The sequence below is a fragment of the Trachurus japonicus genome, chromosome 11 (genome assembly GCF_045865225.1).
Source record: "Trachurus japonicus isolate A0001 chromosome 11, Traja_1.0".
In the NCBI taxonomy this organism is placed as follows: Eukaryota; Metazoa; Chordata; class Actinopteri; order Carangiformes; family Carangidae; genus Trachurus; species Trachurus japonicus.
Genome location: NC_140917.1, coordinates 19,297,604 through 19,324,448, shown reverse-complemented (window position 1 = coordinate 19,324,448; position 26,845 = coordinate 19,297,604). Strand labels below are relative to the sequence as shown.

The window sequence follows — 26,845 nt, the reverse complement described above, 5'->3', positions numbered from 1 at the left end:
CCTTCCACATCGTTTTCTCTGCCTATTTCCAAACACCACAGTGGGTGTTACAGTACATGGCGCCATGGAGAGTTCTATTGCCTAAATTAGGCAATGGGTCATTGATCCAGGACATCTGTGAGCTATCTGACATCTAAGGCTCTGTTTACTTGTTTGGCTCCGGCCTCGGGGAGTTTTCTGGGACACAACCAGCACATTCCATTCTGACAAACAGCTTCAACAATATCAACATTTTCAACACTATGAAGACGACACAGCCTTATATTGGACTGTAACTGTAGTACATGTGCTATATCATGTCACATGCAATTTCAATGAGGGGTATGAAGATGTATTGTTTTACTGTCTGGTATTTGCCACTACACCTGAACAACTGACATATTTACAGTATAATTTACACCTAACACTAATCCATCTCCAATATAGGTAACAAACTACATAATTTACCTTCACAGGGTATAAGTGTTCTTAATGCTTAACTCTACTTTCACTGCACAGGAAATGTGTGAAAACAGACTCAATGAAGAAAAAAAACACAATGAACATGAAAAGTGCAGGTCAAGAATAGTTTTATTCATTATCGACAATTCAAAGAAATGACAAATTTACACGATTTAATACCAAGACGATCACAATCCAAGACTACAATACAGCAATATCAAATATTCCAAACTCTAGTAGTAAATATCTGTACATTAGTTTCAGGTATAGAGTACTTCATGTCAATACTACTAACAATAATGAGAATGAGGAGAAGAGGAGAGAGAGGAGGCCTCAGACAGAAATCACCTTACTGTTAAATTCCTATTGAATCAGTGAATGTGAGTGAATGTTTCAATCTAAATCAAAATTGGGCTCAGATCTTAGGCTCAACCCTAACTCTAGCCTATTCAGACAGCTAAAACTGTAAATCACACGACCCACAAAAGCACAGGTGCAGCCTCTTTACAACAGATCTAAACTATACATCCTGTACATCTTTAGAGGGAAAACACAGGTCTATCTGAAGTACACAATGAAAACTCTGAAAATGAAATAAACTCTAAATATTTGTGTAAAGAACCTGATTACAGAGTGGACACAACAGTTGGAAGTGTCGACAGTGGTGCATATCTCCTTGTGTCAGACTGGGTTATCTGGCTGTATACGTTGCTGAGAGGAATAGACAGATGCCCAGCTTGTGCGGACCCCTCCTCAGAACTAATGGCATAGGGCATCTTGGACATAATGGCCATACTTAATTTGAAGAGCACGTTATGGAGGGCCAAACGGTACTCTTTTCTGACCAGGCAGTAGATGACGGGGTTGAAGCAGCTGCTGGTGAAAGCCAAGCAGTTAGCCAGAGGGAAGAAGTATGTTTGAGCCAAAAAGTACGAAGGGCTTATATCGACGATGTCAAGTTGGATCAGGACACCCCAAAGTGTGAGGACATTGTAAGGGAACCAGCAGGCACAGAATGAAAGCACCACCACTGCCACTGACTTTGAAATGTCGGCCTTTCGCCGAGAGTTGCTGCCTTTGAGCTTATGGCGACAGAGGAAGCGCAGCAGAAGCAGGTAGGAGAAGATGATGGTGCCGTAAGGCAGCAGAAATCCCAGCACCACACGCAGGAGTTGGTTTATTCCAAGCCACGCCGTGCCATCTGGGAAACGGAGCAGGCATGCTGTGTCATTGCCACTACCCACAAGGCGCAGGTCTGCAAACACAGCTCGGGGTGCCGCTGCTATGAGAGCTCCAGCCCAGATAAAAGCTGTGGCTACCGGAGATGTGCAAGATCTAGCGCACAGGGAGGCACTGGGTTTCAGAGCAGTTGCCACGTAGCAGTAGCGGGTCAAACTCATGGCTGTGAGGAAAAAGCAACTGGCAAAGACATTCAAACCAGTGAGTAAGGATACAGCCTTGCATGTGGTCAAGCTAAAAGGCCAGCTGTAGTCCAGCGCAATGTCCACGGCCCAAAAGGGCAAGGCCAGGGAGAACAGCAGGTCAGCCAAAGCCAAGTTGAACACAAAGAAATTGATGGTGCCTGTGTTGATGGTGTGAGTGGAATAAAGCAGGAAGATCACTAACAAGTTCCCCAACACTCCCGCTGTAGCCACAACAAAGTACACCACAGAGATGACTATTCGCAGCCAGGGGGACCCGTCATCAAAAATCTCCAACCCATTGTTAAAACTGGTGTTGTGGAAAAACAGGTGGGAGTTATTACAGGATGGGCCTACACCACAGCCACTCAGGATGTTCTCAGGAGGCCTGTTGAAGTCAATGTCTGACATGTTGTCTACCCCAAAGGCAAGCTGTTGGATGGCTCAAGTTGTCCAGTTATTATGCGAGATGTTTCTGCTTGTCCGCCTTGTGCCGATAATGAATCAAAAATGTAAGTTCTGGTTGTCTGTTTGTGAGCTGACAGTCATCTATCCCTGCGAGGAAAGAGGAAATTATCATTACATAATAGACGCTGCAGTTTATGAGTAAATAAGTAGATTAGCCTTGTCAGATAAACAAATTACACTAAAGTGTTACCCACAGAGTTGGATAATCTAATTTAGATCTCAAAGAAACAAACTTCTCTGTCAGGAAACATGAATAAACATGTGAACTGATTAAACTCAATTCAGCCTTTGAAGTGGAAAAGACTGTCAAGAGTCCTCACAAATCACTTTTTCCCATCATACAATAGCATATACACATCATTTGGTTAAATTCTTATACACTTTCCTTTTTTTATTCAATCTTTTCTACATCCGTGGGAATCTTGCTGTGGTGTTGACGTACTGGGTCAAAAATAAAAACAACATCCACAACCTTTTAGTCATTTAGTTGTATATTTACCTGTATTATATTGTTTTTTTGGTATTTTTTTTTGCAAGAAACCCTGCTCAAATCACTTACCAGACACAACAATCAGTCTGAAAATTTTTTTTTATTGGAGCTTCTTTGTATTTCTAATCTTGTGTCTGATAACCCTGCAATAACAACCACATCTAAACATTTTAGATATTATTTTAAACTTACAGCGCTCTATCAGAGTTTTTGTTTGCTTTTAGGAAGCTCACATGTCAATAAATATACTGTATTTAGGCTCTGCCTGTGTTAAGTAAAAAAAAAATATATATATATCTTACCTGAATGTATATCAAAGGTGTTAAATCTTCAGTATTTCAACAGTTGCTCTTGACACCAGCTCTGCTGCACATCACAGAAATGTCTCGAGGCGGTCAACAACAACAACAATGTGGTTGTCACCCACCCAGAGTTCATGCTCCACCCTGTTCTAACTTTCACTCTGCATATTCAGACTGGAAATCACCTGCCCCCGAAACACTGGAGAACAGAAGACGGAGTGAATATAGTGAAATGCAAACAACCAAACCAAAGAAAGGGAGAAATTAGCCTAAAGAGAAATATCTGCTCTTGCATAAATTTAAATGGGAAATTAAACCAGTGGCAAAGAAAGTGTATTTTACTGTAATGAAAAGAGAAATCCACTGTTCTTAGTCACACAGGAAAAAATAATTTTAACTGATTTCATTTTCCTCCACATCTTTTCTTCAAATTTAGTAACATTGCCTGACAAATCATTCGTTGTCTTCAGTTTTTTTGGTCACATTTTTTCCTGTAAATGACAGATAACTGACTGTATCTTGAATGCGTCACGCAATCAAAACCGTGATTACACATGAAGTAGTTGTGCAGCATTATATGACATTTTCACTTTTAACTGACTGCTACAGCAGCAGCCACAGCCACTGTTGACTGTCTTGTATACAAAGCCTTAAAATCATGAGTATGTGCTCTATGTTTTCTGCCTGGAAGTGTTACGTCATTTGACCTTTGTCTCTTATACTTTCTGTAACTTTGGGTGAATTGTTTTATTATTGTTGTTTGATTTTAAGGCACTTTGTAATTTGAACTTAACTTGTTCTTATTCAACTGTGATCTGCAGCTGGATTTATCAACTATTCTAACATTTTTACATTTTCAAAATTTACACATACATTTGCTCAGCATTCATTGATTAAATAGAGCACATACTGTAAAGTAAACTAGTTAACTTTAAAGCATATTATTAGCCTATTCTTTCTCCAGAGAAGACAGTTCATTAAAGTGCTAATAAGTCTCTCTTTGTTTTTGCATAGAAGCTGCAGATAAGAAATATTGATGGTGCTGTTACAGGCACCCGGACTTTACATACAGGTGAAAAAATGGCACGCCTTCAACAGAAAATAAAACTGTAGCAGAGGCAATTTGTTTTATTTTTTCTCTATTTATATCTTCGGTGTTGCCGCGAGATTAGATTGAGCTACAGAGATGACTCTTCATTATGAATCGTTGATAGTGGAAAGAACATCAGCACTGAATGACTAAATGAGATTAGCTTGGAATAGGCGGAAGAGTGGAGAGGTTGATTAATGCTGCTCTGCCTGAACCGAGCCATCTTCATAAACTAGCTGGACAAACGGTGCAGCTCCCTGACTCCTCATGTTTTCATGGCTACAGAAACAACACTTTCCAACCTGTAAATTTTCCTCTGTGCCGTGAATAAAGGATCAATTTTAATCATTTAACATAACATACACAGACAATCTTTTGATCAGTCAAAAGTGTCAATTACCTATATGTGTTTTCTAAATGAGCACAGAACCCAAAGCGTCAAAACGACAGGTTGTGGTTTCACAGAGGGTTAAGTGCTGGGCTATTATTAGAGCTTTAGGTGCTGGTGGATTTTGTTACCGTTGTTAGCTGTTCACAGTCTTTATGCTGAGGTAAGATAATAAAATCCTGGCTGTAGATCCATTTTTAGTGCAGACTGAGCCTCCCAGCAAGATGGTCAATATTCTCCACACTGTCAATCTAATTCTGTAAGCGAAACCCTGTTCACCTTACCCATCATTTCATCGCTCTAGTTCCTGACACCTCAACCTTTACGTTAAAAATGCTTACCCTTGCAACCCCTCTGATGAATTCATTTTAAATCATAAAAAAAAAACTAGTTATAAACTCTGTGTGAAATGAGACTTAATGTTTATCTTTATTCAAGTGTTGTTACAAAACCATATAAGAATGTCCAAGAACAGTTACATTTTATGATGACAAATCTGAATAAACAGGGTTTTCAACAAAGATAATTAAGTGGTGTGAATCTCACATTTGATGTTATACATTTTGCATTTTATCTTTTACAAAATACAAATCATTTGCTCAGGTACAGTATGTATTGTGTGTTCAACTCAAATAAATGTACTGTATACCAGGGCCCTTTATTTCTATTTTATTTTTCTTTTCTATTTTATTTCTAATTTTTATTGTAAGCGCTTTGAGACTTGTTCTTCAGGTGAAAAGCGCTCTATAAATATAATTTTTTATTATTACTATTATTATTATTATTATTATTATTATCATTATTAGGGCCCATGCTGTCTCCATCACCATGTTGTGTGCATTACTGTGCATCAGGCCAGTTGAGGTCTGTGAGGACAGTGTGTGGACTACAGCGACATGACTTTGTCGCCACCCATTGTAAGAATGAGGACACAACACTTCACTGTGTTTAGGGAAGGAGGAGGAGGAGGAGGAGGAGGGCCCTTTAGTACTTGCTTAAAGTGAGCCCTCTGGTGACAAAAGGCTGACCTAACAACAAACAGCCTGAGCCCATTTGCTCCATGATGGAGGGAGGAGCTGTTCAGGGAGGGAATATATCAAAAACACAAAGGGAACAAACACAGAGCTTTTCCTTAGTGGAGTTATATACAAAACTGCACATTTAACAATTGATTGCATTTGGTGGAGGCAGTGGTTTTGTTGCTGTTGCCACTTTATTACTGCTATAAATCCTGTTGTGGGACCTTGTAAAACAGATAATCCTAATCCTGGTGACAGCACATCTTCAGCTGTCTGAGCATATGAAATTCAAATGATGATGATTTAGATGTGGTATGATTTTTGCATCATTAAAATTGACTTATTTTACGAATAAATGGAGGGTGTTCATTTGCTGTAAATCAAAGCAGGATTGAACTGAGCATGCAATTAGTAGGAGTTTAAGAGATAAAACTACAGTTTCTACTGCTGTACAACCAAATGAAATCTGAGCTGTGCAACATTACAGAAACACTGCAAATTCTACACATTCACCATTGTAACTGGTACAATATGAGAAGCCCCGCAATAAATCCTACATTTTTTTAAATATTATTTTGCATCATAATAAATCTGTCTTAATACAACAGTCAGGTTGCTGTAATCTTTTCATTTGTTCATATTGTGCATTGCTAGATCCCTTCCATATGTGCTTTCAGTGTAATTACATGAGGGGAAATGTCCGGGAAAAAAGTGCATTCAAATATTTATCAATATGTGCTTTAAAAAGGGAAAATCCACTGTAAATGAACTCAGTTGCCTGTTCTACCCTGGGAAATCCAATGCTGTCGACTAAAAAAGATCTAAAATAAATCCATATCACTATGGAGGTTACATTCAGTCTTCAAGGCTGTTTTAAGACAATAGTCAGGTCAGGTCAAACAATAACAAAGCAATATCACAGCTATCAAATGGCACTGAAGAATACTAAAACTAGTTTCTCTATTAAGTCTTCATAATATTCACTGTCTCAGATAAGAAGTTTGTTCACATATTTGTTTATTGAATTGTTAAGTGCTTAAGCAGAGAACAGACTGTGTTGTCCCACGGCTGTATATATCAACTGTCAGTGCTCTTAATTCATTTATAATTCTTAATATTTAAATGGTTTCCTGGTTCTATTGTTTTTAATTCCCTTTACAGTCTCTTCTACTGATCTACAGTTCAGCATTACTTGAACTTGCTGGGCCTGTTTCCAGCAGTTGGAGCCAGTGCCTGTCACTCAGGGCTCACATTCACTGTGTGGCACATTCAGTAAATGAATCAGTGAGTGAGTGCATGTTCGCTCACAATTGAGAGCTCAATTCAACTGAGAAATGCACAGATCATTTCAGGATGTCTGGCTGAGTCATAAACTTTAAGAGGGAATATCTCTGCACTGCTGCCTGGCTGAGTCACAGAAGCACCACTCTCCTACATATAAATATGTTCAGGCATATTTGAACTCAAAATATTGAGGGAAAACACTGCATACTGTAGGTTTAATAACAAATAAGGTTTGATTGAACTCTGCTTCTTTGATTACTGGTGAAGTACCTATCCATGGAGGTCTCTCTAGGTTTCTGGCTTTTATCATTTATTCATAACACTTTGTATTGTTTCACCACTTTATCTCTTTCTCTTTGTTTTAATTGAATTGAAACTTCATCCAGTAAAAAAAATGAGTCCAAAGGTCATTTGTTCAGCAGCTTATTATGACCCACAGTTATGTTTTTTTTTTGAGTCGACATCTAGTGGCTGTGGTAATCATGACAGGGGCAGAGGGAGTGCGAAGTGTGGGTCACAAGGAGGCTGTGATGGATGGCTGGCTCAATCAAACAACCATGCAGGAGAGCGGGGTTTGATTTCACTCTTACAACAAACGTTTATGCAACAGAAATCGTGTTCATTTTCTGATCTTAATCAGGTAGGCTATTTTTAGTGCCTACTTCTGGATCTTGTGCAACCTCATAAAGCCACAACTGTTATTTTAGTAACCATGTTGACGATTGGAACAGTAGTCATTGTGTACAAAACCATCCATGACAACAGAGATCCATAATGTGTGGTGCTTTAGGAGCAATGGGCTATTTCAGGAAACATTCATACGGTTAATAAAAAACAAACATAAAAAAGTTTTTTTTTTTTTTTTACAAAACAGACAACAGACTCAAAAACAGACTCTTTTGTAAAGAGTGTACTTTACACACAAAATAACAATTTTTACTGTTTTTGTGCTTTTGACCTATTTAATTATCCTACATTTAATATTGTTTTATGTTTTGTTGTTGTAGGCTACTTGTGCATCTTTTAATTCTGTAACACACATTGATGATATGATACAGAGCCATACAAATAGTCTACATTTGGCTTGCCCTGTTTATATAAGCTATTTAGAAAATAGGTGGATCAACCTCTAAGAGACAAAAAAAAAAAAAAACCCAAGTAGGAGGGGTGGGGGGGACCTTTTGATCCTTGCCCAGGGTCCCACTTCCTCCTTATCCGTCCCTGTGTTTAAGACACTTCATGACTACCGACTAAATTAACCTCAGTCAGTCAAAGCCAAATGTTGCGCTCACCGGTCACCTCTCACCTCGGGTTGCAGTGAACGGCACAGAGATCAATCGCGCTGGCTTTGCCATTAGCGTTAATAACGTTATCTCTCGCGTCACTCATGTCCGCAACAACGACGGCTGCTGCTGCTGCTGCTGCTGCTGCTGCCTGCCGAGGAGGAGGAGGAGGAGGCGGTGGTGGAGGAGGAGGAGTAGTAGCAGGAGGACGGGACTGCGGTTCAGGTGCACCGCTGTGATTGAGAGACAGTGAAGTTTCAACGCTGCAGAGAAGAGAGAGAGAGAGATAGACAGAGATGAGCCCGCGGCTGGAGCACAGCGCCTCGGTTTGTCGACAAGTGTTTATCTGTTGAAGCGCCATTGTTTTATCGGTGGTGATGATGATGATGATGATGATGGGATTCCTCCAGGAGCGACCTGCCGCCTGAACCCTGAGAGGTAAGGAGGAGGAGTGAGGCTGAGCGGCGGTTAACTAACAAAAGATAGTGAGTCTAGTCTAAAGTGGGGCAGGATGCTACAGCGGCTCGGTGGGGGTGAGGGCTGCTCTGTTTTTTAGGAGTTAGTGTGGGCGAAAGTTCACTGCAACATCCCGTGGGTGACTCGGTAATATAGATACAGAGTAGAGAAACACCCGGGCCAAGTCGCACCGTCCTCTGGGTGTCGAAGCGGGATGACCCCCCTCCTTCCCTCAAACCTCCCTCCTTTCACGTTATCACCGCCGTTTATTACCCTATTATTATAATTATCGTCAGCCCTAAACTGCGGTTTGACACAGCTGTGAACCTGCTCTCAGTGAACATTGTCAACGCACGCAAACTTGTGGTAAGTGAGTGCAAACGGGACAGACAACAAGGCTGCCATTGTACCGGATCAGCGGCGGATTAACGGAATTCCTTTTCTCTGCACCGTCTGAATGGCCTTCAGTCTCTCTGCCTGCCTGCCTGCCTGTCTCTGTGGGTATAACATCTCGATTTCAGGCCGATTCAGCCTCCTGTGCACTTGTTAGAAACAGTAAACTAAAACAGCTCACAGACAGCCAGCAGCCACCAAGCCAGAGAGATGTCCAACTGAGCTCTAAGTGAAACATGTGGACGGGACAGTGGCTGGTTGTAGTTATTGTTTTCAGGGCATGTGGCTGGAAACACTTGGGCTGCAATAACTCATCTTCCCCCCCCCCCCACCAGTTAGTCTATGAATTATCAGAAAATTGTGTTAGCAATCTTAAAAAAAAATGTTTGTTTTGTTTTAGCAGCGTGAAATCAAGATTTGTTTAATTCACAAACAGTAAATCCTCAGAAAGGATAAGCTGCAGCCAAAGAATGTTTGGCATCTGTGCGGGATAACTGACTGAAATGATACACTAATTATCAGAAATAGTTTATAATTGAGTTTGTGTCATTCGGAGGCGATTGACTAATTGTTTCATAATTAGTAAACAGCACCACAAGGACCGGTGATGTCACTTGTCACTGGCCTTTAAGCTGAGGCTGTGTAGAGTTAATCAGCACGAGGGGACAAATGTGGTCAGTGTGTGTGTGTCACCCAGGTCTCCAGGGTGTTGTTTGCAGACCCTGCAGATAAAAAGCTGTTGTCTTGTGACCGATCGTCACTGAGAAGGAGAGAGATTTTATTATTGAGGCTGCAAAAAAAAGAAGGTCTAATTACACAGACAATCAGCTCTGACACTGGTTGAAGCTCTTTTATGTTCTAGTGCTCACAGACAATAAACAAACACGGAACATTTTGTATTTTACACCCCCCACCCCTCCAAAACCACCACCCACCCCTCCCACCCGTCTTCCATACACTTGCACATCATGCACAACATGCACCATCCCCAGCTCTCTCCCCCACCCCCCTCCACCCCCCCAGTATGTGGTCAACCAACATGTGGGGAGGTAATCCCAGCTATTAGGGTAATCTCCTCAGCATGACGATCAATAGGGGAGGGTGTGCGACAACTACCAGACAAGAGTAGCGGGGGGACAAAATTTGTGCTAAAGAAAAATGATTTAATCATCTAGATTAGGTCAGGAGACTGGGGTCTGGACAGGGGCTTGTTGCTGGAAGAGGGGGAGGGGTACAGACAGAGCAGACAGGAAGATGTGAGGGGTAAGGCCATCCACTTTGGGCAGCTCCCTAGTGTGACAAAGGGCTGAAACATTTTGTCGCTTCGCAATCTAAACCAAATGAAAACAAATAAACAGCTGCATATCTAGGGGTCAAAATCAAATGGATGGTGGCACAGCCAATATAGAAGTATTGTATATGTGAGTATGAAAGTAAAAATAAGTTACGTAGGATTTCTTGTTTATCATGATATCCAATTACAAAACCATTTTCTGTTCAAGATAAAACTGAGCGAATATTAAATATTGTTTCAAAGGAACACTTTAATCTCACTGTAGTAGCCACAATCTTTTGCAGAAATGAATGACCCAATCACATGAAAATTAAGCTTTTAAGACGTCAGATTTCTGAGATGGTGGGGGTCATGAGCGTCATTTGATGCAAATGCCCCAAACGCGCAAAAAACAAAACAAAAAAAGAACTTGAATGTAGTAATTATGACACTTTTAACTGTTAAATGTCTTACAGTATTATTACTGACAGTGCCTCATCAGGTGAAGCTGTAACGTGAACCAGCAGCAAGATACCTTTAACATGACCCATGTAATGTGCAGTTGACTATGCTGTACGTAAATGTAAACATAACTGCACAATGCCCACAGAGCCAAAAGTCTGCAAAATACCTGCTTCTGAAATAACATGTGTGCACGTACATGTGCGCATTTTGCTGAGCATGCATCCTCTTTTATGATGTTATTACTTAACAACAGGGCATACAGATGGACCACATACTGGATTCAGTCTCATGTTGACATATGCTTGCTGTCTCCCCCACTTTGTTTTTCTCTGTATGGGGTGTGTTGTTCAAAGCACCTGGACCTTGAGGCCCAAAATATTAAAGAATATAAAGTGACGTGCATGTAAACAGATGGGAATTAAAAGCACTCCCAAAATTAATCTCAGGAAAAAAAACAACAAAGATTTATCTAGTTAATGTATCATAACGTGGAAGAATGAGTTGTTGTCAGCTGAAGAGTTGAAACAATTAGTCATAGAGATTTATGGGCGTTAAATATAATGGCAAGATTGAACTGTAACATCTAAACCACCAAAACAAAAACTGAATGGACATAAAACATTCAGAGTTGGTGATGAATGACATAAAAAAAAGAGAACTTGCCCTTTAAGTCTCCAGTGGAGGAACTGGAGTGCAAACACTGGCAAAATGTCCAGATGGAAGATGGGAGGGATGAGTAAGGCGTTCACAGATCCCTTCTGTTTGGCCCCATTGAGGCAGAGATAGACGAGATTGGATGGGTCTGAGGGAGTCAGGTTACTATCGGCCTTTTCTACTCCAAAGAAGCGGTGGTGTAAAAGATGCAATACCCCTAAGGAAACCTAATCCAGACCCTGCTGCCAGCTGTCATTCTTTTGCTGCAGGGTAAAATCGCTAAGCAGGTATCGCCTTACCCTTCTTCAATCCTTACCTTAATCATAGCAGGAAATGGGAAATTACTCACATGATGTTCGGTATTACAGTTCTACATCTACCATGTAACTTGAGAGTTTTGATCTTGCACACTTATAAAAGATCAACATTACATTTCACAAAAACAACAACCCAGTAGCATAGGTCAGTTTCAAAACAACGCAGACGTGTTGGTTGCAGTTGCAAGGTTTTTGCTGTAGGTTTATTGAAAATGTGTCTTTTATTTATTTCATTTCAAAAAATTTTAAACATCATATATCAAATTTGCCATATTTGGCTTGTTTGGATTTGGATTCGTAAGAGGAGGAGAAGTGTAAACAACACCATCTTTAGGTGTAACAAGCTGGGGTGATATTATATTGTAGTTCTTGATCGTCAAACATAAGATAACAATAGTTTGAGACCTTGGTCAGTGAAATCTACTATTGAGTTAAAGTAGCTTTATCACAATAGATAAAGATAAAAGGAAATTGGAATTTAGCAAATTCTCTTCTGTTGTTTCTGTGATGTTCAATAGTGTAGGGATCAAGGTCCAGGTCAGGTAAGAGTATCCAAAGTCTAATTTTCCAGGTCAGACTGACACTACAAGTAAGATGTAATGCTGAAATGACTAGGCAATTTACTTTATTATTGAAAATAATAACTAGCAATTATTTTTATGCACTTTTAATCTTTTAATTTTCCAAACAAAACATTGCCCATTTACAGCCTCTCATGTTGGAACTGTTTGCTATTGTTTCATTAACTTTAGGCTTTGGAGTGTTAGTTGAATAATTTAAAATCATCAAATTATGAATCAATTAATCTAGATAATGTCTATGTGTGAGTGAGTCTATAATGAAAATTGCAGCCCAAGTGAGATTATCCTCTTCTCTGCTTCAACTAACACTGCGATAAGAACAACATTTCTACAGTAGAAATATTCCTCTGTGATAGAAATCAGTGGCTTGTGACATGAACACTGCTTATACTGATCTTTAATATGCTATTTATTGAATCTTCGTTAATCTGGCAGGTTTGCTGTTGATTGCATCGGCAGTTTGATCCATTGACATCAAACACTCACCTGCCAAAGGTGAGAGAGAGAACAGGTGACGACAAAAAAACTGATAAAGGGAAAGACAGAAAGCAGAGTGATAGAGAGACATAAAGGGAGACAGTCAGAGCGAGTCTGAGCTGACCTTGCCATGATAATCTAATCCCTGTCGAGAGTGCTTTTTTTAGAGAGCAAGTTAATGCCAGCAGATTATACTCCAGTGTCTCCCACACTAGCCAATCCACAATGAAAAGAGTGGGTCCATAGTGGATCCTCAGATCTACCACAGTAGATAACCTCAATACACCCAAGGCTAAATTACCAGCGTCATTTGAAAATATATCCAGAAAATCAAATCTCTTCATCTTTGCCTTTGTAATTTCTGTGGGATTGTTCAGTTAAATTCCTGATGTCTGCATCTGGCCTTATATGACGTGTATTATGTGTTTCACTGTGACTGTTCAGGTAAAACCTCTGCCAAGAATCTCTCCTGCCTTCTCTTTGTCAATCTCCATTCCCTGTGTGTGTTTTATTGCACTGAGGGGCATGCATGATAAAAGACCACTCATTGAGCAGCTCATCTCATGCTATGAAGAGTAATCCCTGTATATGTTGTGTAACCGAGTGGAGAGTTGGACAAGGAGGGGGATGGGATCCAATGTGCGCAAGTTTGTCCGTGCTTGTGACTGTTGAGCTCATGGCTGTCTAATCTCTTAGGTACATTAGGCTGTTCGCCCACACTGGTGTGCAGCTTCGCTGTTTTTCATGCAATTAAGTCATTCGAGGAACCCTGACGGCATTGAATACTATCTTTAAGTCGTGCCCAAACTGTGCAGAAGTCAGGCTGAGCTGAAGTATATTATTAGGTGTCAGTGATTCACAATTCATTCTGTGCTTATTATACCGTCAACATCCAGGGCCTTGATGTATCAGCACTATTGGAGTGATGCTAAGGTCTGTGAAATGGAGGCTTATTTTTACTCTATGCAAGGTGCATCAGACTTTATAGTGTGACGAAATGTGGAGTATGGTGGTTCATTAAACTGGCAGCTGGGAGTGTGTTTCAACTCCACTACATCTGGGAGGAGTTATTTTCAACTGCCTCAGCATTGGATCAGCAATAATAATGCATTTTCTGCATATTATGCTATAGATGTTATGGAACAAGTGTGTGGATAACAAACCAATTCCTCTTCTTTGGTAGTGGGCAATTCTGCACAGGTGTTCAACATGGCCTATTGTGTGGTCTGTGGTTTTTATTTCACAAAGGGTGTGCCAACTATGCCTCCACTTCATGCACTAGTTATTGGTGCTTAGAAGATTACTTGTGGAGCAACAAGCTTGAGTTAGATACTGAGATTCAGGCGTTGGATAATATGAGACATTTTACACTGAAAAGCACATTCTGATTATTCTGCCCGTCTAAACAAGATTTCAGACACTATTTGTTGTTCTTTATCTTGTTTTTTAAGATTGTTTACATGCTCAGCTTCACAAAATTTGGTTTTGCTAAAGTAGAAGGTTCAAAAATTAAAGTAAATACAGTAAAGTTTTAATGGAGGATGAAATATATAGTGAATTCATTTCATATTGTTTACTTACTGTAACCAGCAATATGTTGCACTGGAGTAGTAATCAGTAATATATTCTATTCTATATATTCTTCTAATTATTTAATGATAATAAACTAATAAATTGACTTTGCCATTTTTATAACATATTAAATATATAATGTCTGAAATTATGTAACAGCTGACACTGTTTTTTTTTTATTTTAATTTTATTTTATTTGAAGCATTGATTTGATTTTGTGCATGAATGCATTGACAGAGCCCACAGACACATTTTTTAGATTTAGAGCTGGAGGGATGACTTGAAGATGAACACATAAGACGTGTTTTTACAATCTCAGCAAAGAGTCACTTATATTTACAGCAAAGAAAAACTCTCAGTATGTGCATTAGTTTTGATTTATGCTTCAGTTGTGTTTGCAGTTGGTGGAAACTAACAGGATTATTGGATACAAAACAGTAGATGCGAGGTGAGGCTTAGTGAGTGACTGTGGCTTTGAACACTAGCATAAGGACAGTCACATGCTATCTCCAGTCAGGGGTATGTTGGCACAGGTTTGCTGCTGGTTGCTGAGAATATTTGGATGACTTCAGCACATACACAGACACTCACACTGGCACATGTGCATGCTCACAGTCACAATGAACACGTAATTATTCAAAATTGTCTCATATTTATGATAACAGTGTTTTGCAGATATAAGTGCATATTTGTTTCCCACAAAAAAAGAAGTGGGGTATTTTGGCTGTTTGATGCTACATGGGAAATTCTATTTCCAGTCCCTGGCAGGAAATTACACCCACAGTTTTGGTGCAGCGACCAGGCACACAAGCAGTGCACACTCACGCACACATACACACACACACTCACACACACACACACACACACCACAGCACACAGGCTCTTAGCATCAGTGCCCTGACCATAGGGAGTTTGTGCTGAGCTGGTTGGGACGTCAGGATGAATCAATGCGAGGACAGCTGACTGGACATGCCTATTCATCTGCCAAAGAAAAGAGAGAGAAAAAGGGAGCGAGGGATTCTAAAAGAAATGAGTTAAACCCCTGGAGCAACATGTTTGGCTATCTGCATTACTTTACAGATCCTCCAAAGGGCTTTCAGTGTTTATGGGATGAGAGCAGAAGAGGTGGAAAAGGCAGCACACATAGAAAAAAAATGAAACCAGGAGGTTATATAATATAGGTTATGGTAATCTAATGAATATAGAGAAACCATACATTCCCTTAATAACACAACAACTGCAGAAATGCAATCAGTTGTATGATTGAGTAAAAGTAGGATATTGCAGATGCAAATATATAGCACGCACTAAGCACGTAGGCTGCTTTGACAAAGGCCTAAGCCCATACTGTAGAGGCGGCTAACTCCATACTGATGGCCCGTTTATTCCCATCTGTTGCCCTCAGCTCTCTGACTTTATCCCCATTGTGTTAACTCATTACATTCGCCTTAACCTTAACCCCTTAATTGCCACCCTCCAGTTTCTCTTGCACATCCTCCCCCTCTTGGAGACAGTGTGCCACATTGCCCGTGCACTAATCTGATGGCGTCTGCCTACCAAACACCTGCCATGTCCGGAAAACCTCCTAAACTCCTCCCATATTCCAGATACAGCAGCACCCATTCCAGCGTGAGCAGATCAGCACACATGACCGCAAGCAGGCAGGCATGCATGCAGACAGATGCGACCGTGGATGCAGATACAGATAATTAGACGGACAACCTCATCCCCTGAAAATCATGCCAGTCAGAGTCAGTCTCATGTTATTTTTTTAGAGCCACAGTTTCTCCTCACATTCGAAGACAAACAAGCGTCTTCTTTGTCCTGCCTCTGCGTTTGAGGACAGTGACATGCAGGCCCAGGCCTCTTTGCTTTAACAATAACTCTCTCGACCCCCCAATGAGGGGTGGAGGGCCAGACATGAGGCGATGTGACAGTTCTAGTGCGGCCAACACAATGGCAGGTTTTTCTTTTGACTGCCTGGCTGGCTATACACCACCGATTACTTTCTTACTTGCTATTAACAGTCTAACAAACAGTCATGTTTGCCTGAGGATCATGTTAAACCACATCAGAGTGTATTGCTATTCTGTATGTGGACTACAACACATGCCTATTCTGCTTTGGTGTAGGTTTGTTCCAGTTTAATCAGATGTAGCATATAATATTTGAGGCTCTTACATCTGTTAAAGTGGGGTTTCTTTAAATATAAAGTAGAGAAGGGAGGAAATTATTAAAAGATCACACAACACACATTGTCATTAGTCACTATAAGATTTTTCTTCTCTTATTTTGATGGTTAAACATAGAAATGTACCTTGTTTCCTTTACCCAGAACCTTATGTCAGCACTTAGCCCAGAATCAGGGCGTGTGTGTCTGTATGCGAGTTTCTAAAATGAAGTTTGTTGATAATGGATTATTGATTGTGAATTAGAGTGGACTGCCCCTCAGGGCTCATCCTGGTTGGCCAGGAATGAAAGCATCTCTTCATGCTTCACCTCACACACTCAATTTAGACATAGGAAACCAAAGGACACCCACTCACAGACACGCATGTTGAGACGCTGACCCGCACTCGTAGAGACAGACACACAGACAGGCGTTGCTCATCCACGAAGGGACAAAGGTTACTCTAAAATCTGTGTAATGCAAAGTGCCTCAGTCGGCCATCTTCCCCAGTATAGGGTGTACCTTCTTTCTTTTTTTTACACATACTGAATTAAACTGCCTCAGCATCATGTCACTGTGAGTGTATTTATAGAGAAACCAGTCTCTGCACTTCTGGAATTGCTCTGTGAACCTAGAAGCAAAAAGCTATGAAGAAATGTTATTATTGCTCAATTTTCATACTCATCATCTGACTTTTCTTTGACTAGGGAGTTTTTAAACACAATTTATCTATGCCACTATCAAACACACAGATCAAGGTTTACTTAAATGACTTTGTTTAATATTGTAAATCCTTTATTCCTGTGTGGCATTCTGGGGTTACAATGAAACAGGCCAATAAAAGTCTCAATAACCACATTATATTCAGTTTTAGCCCTTACTTATTTTTAATTAAAGTAAAGCAAAGACTGTTAGCTTTTAGACTTACTAGTCACACTTTCCAATTCTGTTGAAATTGACAATGGATTGGTGGTCATATGTAGCAACCATCTCTTGATCTGATAAAAAAGTGTATAAACATTGATTGTATTTGAAATATCATAAGTCTAATTTGAATTTTTTTGTTCTATTCTCAGGTATTCACCATGCATCCTGATAAAGGACATCTCTTCTACGATAAGGATGGACACTAAAGCTGTGATGTTTTGCCAGTTTTTAATGCCTGAATGAATGAATGGACTCACTGACTGCTGGAACATAAACTTTACATAGTTTTTGAGGATTTTGTTTTAATTACACAGCTGTGTTTTGTTTTTAAAACATACCAGTAATGGAGACAGAAGACAGGGAGGATGCACCACAGAAACGCATGGCTAATATAAAGGTAGAGACAGAGGAAGATGCCACCTCGGGCCACACCTGTGGGGTGTGTGGACGCAGCTTTCCTCTTCTCAGCTCTCTGTCCCAGCACATGAGAAGACACACAAGAGAGAAGCCGTACAAGTGTCCATACTGTGAGCACAGGACAGCTCAGAAGGGTAGTCTGAAAGCCCACATCCGAAGCCATAAACTGGGCCTATTCAGCCATAACGCCAGTGACAAGGAGGGGGGTGGAAATAAGGAGCAGAAATATGACCCTGAGACCCCTGACACTCCTGAAATCATCGGCACAGCTGACAAAGCTCATAATGTCAACGGGAAGGTGAAGAAAAAAGGAGCCAAGAAAAAAGTTAAAGGTAAAGACGGTGCAGAGGATGCTGATGCTGGGTCTTTCTCCTGCACCATTTGTGGCCAGGTTTTCCCTCAGGTACTTCTGCTAAAATCCCACATGAAACGGCACCGAAGCTCCCAGGATCACGGTTGCCGAATATGTGGACGCCGCTTCCGCCAGGCATGGTTCCTCCAAAGTCATATGCGCATTCATCGGGTCAAAGCCCAGTTACGGGGCGGCAAAAGCAACGACCCACCTGCCACAATCAATGGAGTTCCTCAGGACCCAGCATCCTTGATAAATGAAGAGTGCCTCTATGAGCTCTGTGCCGGCTGCGGTAACTTCTTCTCTGACCGCAAGACCTTGCGAATGCATGAGAAGCTCCATAAACTGAACCACAGCCGCACTCAAACACAAAATCCACCACAAGAAGACCATGTGGCAACTGAGCCTCACATGGCTAAGAGGGAGTTTTTGGAAAGCCTGAACCTCACATGTGTTGGAGAGAGGGATACACCTGAGGAAAAGAGCCTGGGCAGGCGAATTCCAGAGCTAGATCCAGTTTGTAGTTACCAAGCGTGGCAGCTGGCCACAAGGGGACGACTAGTGGAGGCCACAGAGAAATGCCTGGGATGGGAGGAGAGACTAGCTGATGCTGAAGTGGCATATGATATGGAGAAGGGCGAGTATGTGCCCCTGAAGCAGGAAAAGAAGAGGAAGCAAATTGACACCTCGAGCTCCAACGTCAAGAGGAAGAAGGGTGAAACCGGCCTTGATCACACATCAAATAGCCTCGCTCAAACTAAAGGTGGCGACAAGAGGATTTCCCAGGATCGTATTCTGTTGAACGGACTTGGTCACGCATTTTATGAAGCACTGCAGACGAGGAAGGTCAAAGAAGTTCACTTCTCACCTAAACAGGCCAACAGCATGCCAAGAAGCCAAGACCAGGAAGGTAAGCCAAAAACACGACACCACGCTACTTTATCAGAGCTTTGTATCACAGAGTTCAGATTCCCTGACATTGGAAATCAATTACCAGACATAGTTTGTGCTGAGGACAGTTGTTTTATATTGAATAGTGTCCCTGTTGTCAAATCAAGCTATCAAAGGTCACTTCTGTGGACATTTTGTTATAAGAGGTAACTACTGCATTCAGAATGGGTCTGTTCATTCTGTATGCAGTAGTCTCCTTAGATTACCATACAGAAAGATAAACCTATGAGGTCATCAATGTGGGAAGTGAACACTCAGTCATTTCTGTATTGGGTAGGAAAAGTGGTTAGACCTCAGCATTATATTGTGGAAAAGGGGGACCTCTAGTGAATTTATTATTGAATTACAGCAACAGTCATTTTTCTTTATTATTCAAGAAGATTCCGACATGATTAAGCCATGAAGGTTTTTTCATAGATGCTTCGAAAGAATTTATAAACATATATAGGATTTAATTCCAAAATGTATGTTGTATGTTTTTTGTTTTGTTGTAAAACTTAATTGATGAATATATTAAAAATAAATGTTTGAGGTTTTAAGGGGTTACAATTTCAGAAGAGTCTTTGCACACACAGCAATACTCAGAGAGCAGGTGCCACTGTTTATATGCATTGTAATGAAACAAATGAATTGAAATATCCAATAGAAATCATTGTTATTGAAACTGATACGGTGTTAGTAGTGACTGTGGAGTTACCTACCTAGAATCCATTGCATTCAATGTGAGTCCAATGTGAACCTTGCTGGTTGTTATTATGACTCCAGACTCCCTGATGGCATTTGGCCATGCTTATCTTGCTTGTATAATCCTGTCATTGCCAATTACCTCATGTTAAATCAACATACTACTGCAATATTTCATGCTGTTTCTTCTGCTCGCACTTCCAGATAAAAAACCATTCTTCTGTGAGCACTGTGATTTCCACACTGTTGACGCCTCACTACTCAGGTCTCACCTGCACAAGCACCACCAGGACTTCCTGGGGCCCCAAGGCAAACACAGCACCATTTTGGACAGCATAAGCCAGAGTGGTTCCAAGGCCTCAAGATACATGGACTACCTCAGAAACAGGAGTGTGTTACTCAGTCAGCCATACTGGAGTCCTTACTCATGTCCACCTGGCCAGGGACCAGCAGAGTCAAACATTAAAACTGAAAAGTCAAATGGTTCAGAGGTCAAAGGGCAGGTACAAACGACGAACGATGCTGGCGGTCTTCTAAATCTGTCGGCATTACCTGTAAATGAAGAAGACAGCACTGTTAATTATCCGATAAAGACGGAGGGCCTGGTTAGACATCAGTGCCCATACTGCTCCCACACTACCAGCTACCCAGAAGTACTGTGGATCCATCAGCGAGTTTCCCACAGGGTGGATGGCAGCAGCTCCACCGCACCCAAGTGGGCACCCAACACCAACAATCTCAAGAGTTTAAAGGCGGGTGTTTCCCAGTGGAGACGCACGGGGCCGCCGCCGTTCCTCGAAGGCAAGGACTGTCCAGCTTTACTGGCTCCAAGGACTCAGCGCACACAGCCCCCAGGCTTCACAGCCCCCAGTAGCAGTAGCAGTAGTAGCAGTACTAGTAGCAAGCATTCAACAAGCACTCAGTCTCAGTCTAAAACTCATTCAGGTGTCCCCAAATCTAAGCATCAGTCAAAGGACTCGCGCTCTTCAGATGGGGCGTACTCTAGTGGGAGGGTGGGACCTCTACCTCAAAAGAAGTCTGGTGGACAAAACCGGGCAGTGGAAGGGGGGAGTAAAGGCTCCAGTGCCCAAGCTACTTCATCAAGCAGTACAGTGCACAACAAGAGTGTCTCTAGTTTCCAGCCCACCAGCAGCCCCAAACACAGAGGCCACAGGGCTGCAGTGGAGGGACACTTCCCTCAAGAGGGTTTGGGTTTTATGTTGGCCAGAAATCATGGTGGGACGTCCTCTAACACAGCTGCAGATAGACTCCATCCCCACAGGCAGTCGTGTGACTCCTCGTCGGGTCCTAAGGGTCCTGATCTGTGGGCTGCCATGAACATGTGGGGGCTACATGGGAGCAAAGCATATTTAGAACCACTCCTTTTTGCTCAGGGAAAGAGTGAGTCAACGGGAGAAATGCCAATGGACGTTGATATTTTGAGTCTGCTGAAGAACTACAGTCCCCATGACTTGGCTGCTCTCTATCAGCACTGGGGCTTTATTGACCCCAGGATTGATCCACAAGGTAAGGAGGAACTTGGATTTTGTACTTTAAATTAAAAAAAAAAAAAATTAACCTGAAAACTGCTTATTTCAAGAAAGAGGCCAACACGCATTAGAGCATTAGAAGTCAAAAATTAACATTTAAATGTAATTTAAAAAAACAAAAAACAACAACAACAAAAAAACAGTCTACTTCCAATGTTGTTTTTATTGTTGATGTTTTATTTCAAAAAACAAAAAGCAGTAGAATGTGATATCTATAAGTAAACGATTTTCTAACACTTTTATTTCTACAGCAATGTTGCCGTTAAATGGAAGTTTTGGAAATGAAGTCCATTCCTCCGCTGAAGCTTCCAAACAAGTATGTTTTCTTTGCAGCATTCACTGACATTATGTAGTTTTGGATTTAACGCAAATTGACTTGGTGAATAGAAAACTTTCCTCATCCTTCAAATTAAAACCAGAATCAACAAAAGCAATAAGTCTGCATAACTAACAAATTACAAATCAGCATTTAAAAATAGGCAGCAAGTTATACTGTTGTGTTTTACAAAAGTCACTGATGTGACAAAACTTTAAAACAATAGGGAAACAGTATTTCAGATTCAATGAGTGTCAGTTGTTGCACTTGTTAGAATAGAATGATATTTGTATTCAATTTGTATCCCAAATTGTGCTTTAATTAGACTTTTAATTGAAATATAAAACAGTATAAGTTAGACAGCTACAAACCTGCTCTGTCACTTCACTTTTCTAAAAATTAAGAGCAACAGAAAAGTCCCATCCCTCACAAGTGAGCACAGTATGTCTTCACCAACTGTGTGTGCCTGTTCTCTTGTCTGTACCCTGTCTGTGTCGGAGTACAGTCTGTCATTTCTGTGCACACGTGCGTCTGCGTATTTTCATGTGTTTCGGTGCCTGGCTGTCAACTTCCGCAACCTGGTTGTCTCTTCCTTCTCATTTTCGTGAGAGGCTCTGACAGGGATGAGGCAAACAAATAATAAAAAAACAGTGTTGTCCCCCTCAGGGTAAAACTCGCCCAGCATCTCCATATGGTGTGTCATCAGCCTGTCAGTCAGGCCTACCCTGATGCTACCTACAACTGTTCTTGCTTTCTCCTCTTTCCCCTAGAGTAATGTGTGGGCAACTTTTTAAACACAGAAGATGGGCAATATCTCAGTCAGTAGGGGCGAGGAATTACAAATCAGATAAAGCTAATATGGATAACACTGTGGGTGCTATTAAACATAATCATTGGCACATTTTAACTCTTTTTCTTCTTTTGCGTTTTCTTTATCATACACGTTTCTAAGGTCTTCTGGTCCTATAACTGTCATGATTTCACTCTGTCCATTATAATACCTTTAATCAAGGACACAAAGCCTCTTTATGGGCAACTCTGCATTAGCAAGACCTTTTAGGTCAACTAATAGAGCTGCTGCATAAAATATCCTAGTGTGGCAGGGCCAGCATCGTATTACTGGAGGCTACATTATCACAGCAGTGTAGAGGTATTACCATTTGGTGTGCAGACTGGAAATTGCAGAGATTAATCCATACGGTATTTCATAAATGCTTTTAAATGAAATGCTCCAAACCTTGATACATTTACAAAACCAGGAATTACGATATGCTTAAACTGACAGGTCTAATGGGTGTGCCTCATACTTGTCTCCTGCAGGTGAACAGCCGCTCCACTTCCTCCTCAGGGTCTCTCCGTAAAGGAACGTGAAGACACGCCATGTTCCTGTTGACTTCAAGCCCGCATGATACAAACTGCTGAACAGAGGCCTGTTGTTCTTTAAAGGAACCAGCCATAACTCCCAAAAAGGACAGGGGCACTGGATAATGCACAATATATGCAAAGCAATAAGGTGGACTCAGATTTTTTTTTCTTATTTTGTCATAGTGTATGGTTGTTTTATTTGAAGTGTTATGCATTTCATTTTATTTTATTTTTAAAATTTTTATTTTTTAAGAATGTAGATATACTAGTTACCGAAACATACATGAAGGTGTGGCTCAGTGGAAATAAGGAAGAATAATTTAGGCTTATTGTGTTAGAAACAAAAGCCCATGTGGAAATGAGATTCAGATAAGTGACACATCATTTTTTGGGGTGAAATTTAGTTTTAACTGGAGGAAGGCCCTGTACAATATGAGATACCAATCTTAAAAATAAAGATGCCACCAAAAACATCCAGCATTATAAAATGTAAGCTATATCCTGAACGTTTTGCTTCACTTTTACTTTTCAGTTTGCAGCCATTATTCACAGAATGATTCACATTTGGCCTGGGAGTGAACTTGGCAGTGATTATCGGCCAACTCTAGTCACTGAGGGTCAAGTACAAGTCATTTAATTTAGTCTTGGTCAAAAGGAGTCGCAGGCAGATCTCTTCCACAGTTTTCAACTAACAGAGCTCAAAGTCACCATCCCACTGGAAGTACCAGCTTAATTAGAGCTAAATCTGACCAAAATCCAGGCTTAAGCACTATTAGCTCATCATCCCACACACATTTAGAAGGATACACCAGTTGTACTTTTATCACACTCAAACTGAATCAAGTCGTTCTGCAGCCCACAGTTTGGCGTGGTGAAAATCACCAAGATTAATCACCTCTGCACACTGTTTTTTCCCATTTAATGCAGAAATGACATATTTTTTGGTGGCTCCAGCCCTATAAATGGGAACATTGCTGGCTGACTGACTGAGGGAACAAGTTACACCACTGACAAGCTGAATCTCTCATGACTAAGTGATAAGGCTACACACTGGCTGGCCCGGTCGAGTGTTGGAGCATCGCCATTGTGGTTGCTCTTTGGAAAGTGTACTCTATCCTTCTCTTTGAGTGTTTGTTTTACAAGTGTATGGTGGGTTTTTTTTTTCCAGACAGTGTTGGGTTTTAAAATCAGAAGCTTGGAAATTGACATGTGGTCTTATGAGCCTCATTTCAGTCACCATTTCTAAGTGAGCTCAGAGAGGGGCAAACAGACAAAGGGCTAAAACTAGCTGACACTAGGCTGAAACCTAATACGATGTGGCCAAGCCATATACTAGGGTTTGATCTACCCTTGTTATATCACAAAGACTTGCCATAGCTCAGACATAAAACATGCATCACATTTGAGGCCTATTTCTGGCAGTGTTTCTGGGGTCAGCTGTCGTGAGTAAAGGGAATGGGTGTCACCAGTGTACCAGCCATCGTCTAATCAGCCTCAATATGCAGTGCCAGACACCAAGTTAACCAACAACTCTCTTCTAATAACGGCAACAACTTGGCTTGAATGAGATACTATGTTCCTGACCCGTTTGAAATTGATACCCATGTAAAACAGGAAAATCTTTAGAAATGGCACCATGCTCTTTATTGTTTAATTTACATTTTTTCATTGCAATTCCACGGCTATTGCCAAATGCAAGGTCCAGCATGGATCAATCAATGTGAGAAAACCAGAGAAATACATTTGAAGTGGTGGCCATCATTGTAGCCAGTCTCTAAAACAGGTTTGTGTCAAAATAACCCGCAAGCGATGAAATGTGGCATCATGCTTTGTTCTTCTCAACGCTAGGACGTGTTCTTTGTCTCCAAACAGAAACGTGGTGTAAAAATCTACACTAGTTGTTTCACATTGTGCTAGTTATGTAGCAATTGAATGCTGTAATTTTTAGAGGTAGAAAGAAACTGTAGCGATAATTTCTACTGAAGTGGCCCCGACTTACATCTGCCAGCTGAACTATTAAAAAACTACAGCTTTAAAGACTGTAGATTATTTGTTTTTTGACTTTTATGAAATTCACCTCATTCTCAGTTTGTTTTCATGTGTTTTCTGTTTGCGGATTTGTTTAGTATGTTTATATTTTAGTTCTACTGATTCACTGTATTCATCTCCCATAGAGAAATAGTCTATGCATTTGACAGAAAGCCATCAAGTTATGGATTCTTGGGAGATCTTGAGAATACATAATTTATTATTATTGGAGTATTGATTTGATCTGTGTGGACATTTTTTTGATAAATATTGTAAATGATAGTTTTATTTAATGGTATTTTTGTTTGCTAAGAGTGGTATTTTAACACTCCAAAGTACTTGATATTTGTAGTAACAACAGAAAATGTTTGAAAAAAAAAAAGTTTTTTTTTTTTCTCCTGTGACACACTTGAGGTCAGAGTGCAGGGTCAGCAGGGAGTGATGCTCCTGCAGCAGGTTTTGTTGAGCCTGTAATCTTCTGTTCTGCAACAGTGGAGATGCGGCTGCAGACAGTTTGGCAGGGGAATAGTCCGGAAACCAGGAGACAGTGAAGTTTTATGCAAGCCTGAACTTTATGCAGAACTGAAGCTTAAATTCAAGCTATCACCGGGTTTTTGTGACGATGTAAACATGTTTCATAGGTAATGATGTTGGTATCAGAATTTCTATTTTCACCAGTTGTATGTCTGTCTGTAAAATTATTCAAATAAAGTTGGTCAATTGTTGATTCACAATAGTTGTGTGTCACTAGACACACACACACGCAACATACAGTCATTCCCCAGCCTTCAAAATACTACACGGATCCATCCATCACTGGCACGTACACTTTGACCTTTTGTCATATTTCATACATAGAAATTATATCAAGTTGGTTTTTAATCATTTTCTGGAAGAAACTGTAAAACTTGCAAGTAAAATGCAGCTATAAAATATCACTACAGAGTTTATTTTTGCCTTTTTGTACCAACTAATACACGTTGCTGAAAAAAAAATCACTTGTTTGCTGCAAGTGGTAGAAATAATGTAACTTGTGTTTAAGTAAGTTCATTTTAAAGGTTGGAGATTACTGTCATAAACAAGTATTTTTTATAATTTACATTAATGCTGACAGTCATAAGCTTTTATTTACAGTGACAATGAGGATTATTTTCCCATTATTTCTTCTGTAAACTAAATTGCGTTATGACAAATTAAACATCCGAGTTGAATGTGCAGTCACATACTTGCTGCAGTTCACCACTTCTACCAGCAGATGGAGGACAAGAACAAGAAATAGAAGAGGCAACAATGGCTTTGATACAAATCCCACCCTCTTGTTTTCTATACAGCTACATGTGGCACTATATTTTTTATACTCCTTTTTTCCACCAGTAACCCATTAAAATGTTTGCCCTGAAACTCTCTCTATAAGCTGTCCATGTGTACAACTTGACATGGTACAAAGACAGAGCCTCAAATTATGGATGAGGTCCTTTCTCCCCCATCATCAGACATTTTTCTGCCTGCAGGCGTGATTGAGATGTCAGATCTGGTAAATTTCAAACTTGGCCAAACTGAATCCACAGGCAGCTTTTAGCATTTTAGCTTGTTAAAATGTGTCAAGTGGATAGTGTTTAACATATGGGAAAAACAAAATAAGTCACAAAGTCACGGAGGAGCATTTGAATTCTAATATTTTCTTGTGACTGTTAACATATGTGCAGCTGAC

General features: G+C 40.6%; 2 protein-coding genes across 2 annotated transcripts; one reads left to right on the top strand and one right to left on the bottom strand.

Annotated features, from left to right (window-relative positions):
• Window positions 1-553: 553 nt before the first annotated feature.
• LOC146978667 (relaxin-3 receptor 1-like) lies at window positions 554-3,216 on the bottom strand. Its single transcript, XM_085790391.1, has 2 exons — window positions 3,123-3,216; window positions 554-2,417 (listed from the first exon to the last, which is right to left on the bottom strand). The coding sequence occupies exon 2, from the start codon at window positions 2,271-2,273 to the stop codon at window positions 1,068-1,070; it is 1,206 nt and encodes a 401-aa protein (XP_085646517.1). The 5' UTR covers window positions 2,274-2,417; window positions 3,123-3,216; the 3' UTR covers window positions 554-1,067.
• Window positions 3,217-8,373: 5,157 nt separating this feature from the next.
• On the top strand, window positions 8,374-25,859 carry LOC146978666 (zinc finger protein 516-like). Its single transcript, XM_085791509.1, has 5 exons — window positions 8,374-8,624; window positions 17,621-19,150; window positions 20,080-21,402; window positions 21,677-21,741; window positions 23,062-25,859. Exons 2-5 carry the CDS (start codon window positions 17,815-17,817, stop codon window positions 23,110-23,112), a joined length of 2,775 nt encoding a protein of 924 aa, XP_085647635.1. The 5' UTR covers window positions 8,374-8,624; window positions 17,621-17,814; the 3' UTR covers window positions 23,113-25,859.
• The last annotated feature ends 986 nt before the right edge of the window (window positions 25,860-26,845 follow it).

Coding starts and splice junctions, on each gene's coding strand:
- LOC146978667 (XM_085790391.1), bottom strand. CDS start 2,273: ATGTCAGACATTGACTTCAACAGGCCTCCTGAGAACATCCTGAGTGGC.
- LOC146978666 (XM_085791509.1), top strand. CDS start 17,815: ATGGAGACAGAAGACAGGGAGGATGCACCACAGAAACGCATGGCTAAT. Junction 19,151..20,079: donor AAGAAGCCAAGACCAGGAAG/GTAAGCCAAAAA, acceptor TCGCACTTCCAG/ATAAAAAACCATTCTTCTGT. Junction 21,403..21,676: donor CCCCAGGATTGATCCACAAG/GTAAGGAGGAAC, acceptor TTATTTCTACAG/CAATGTTGCCGTTAAATGGA.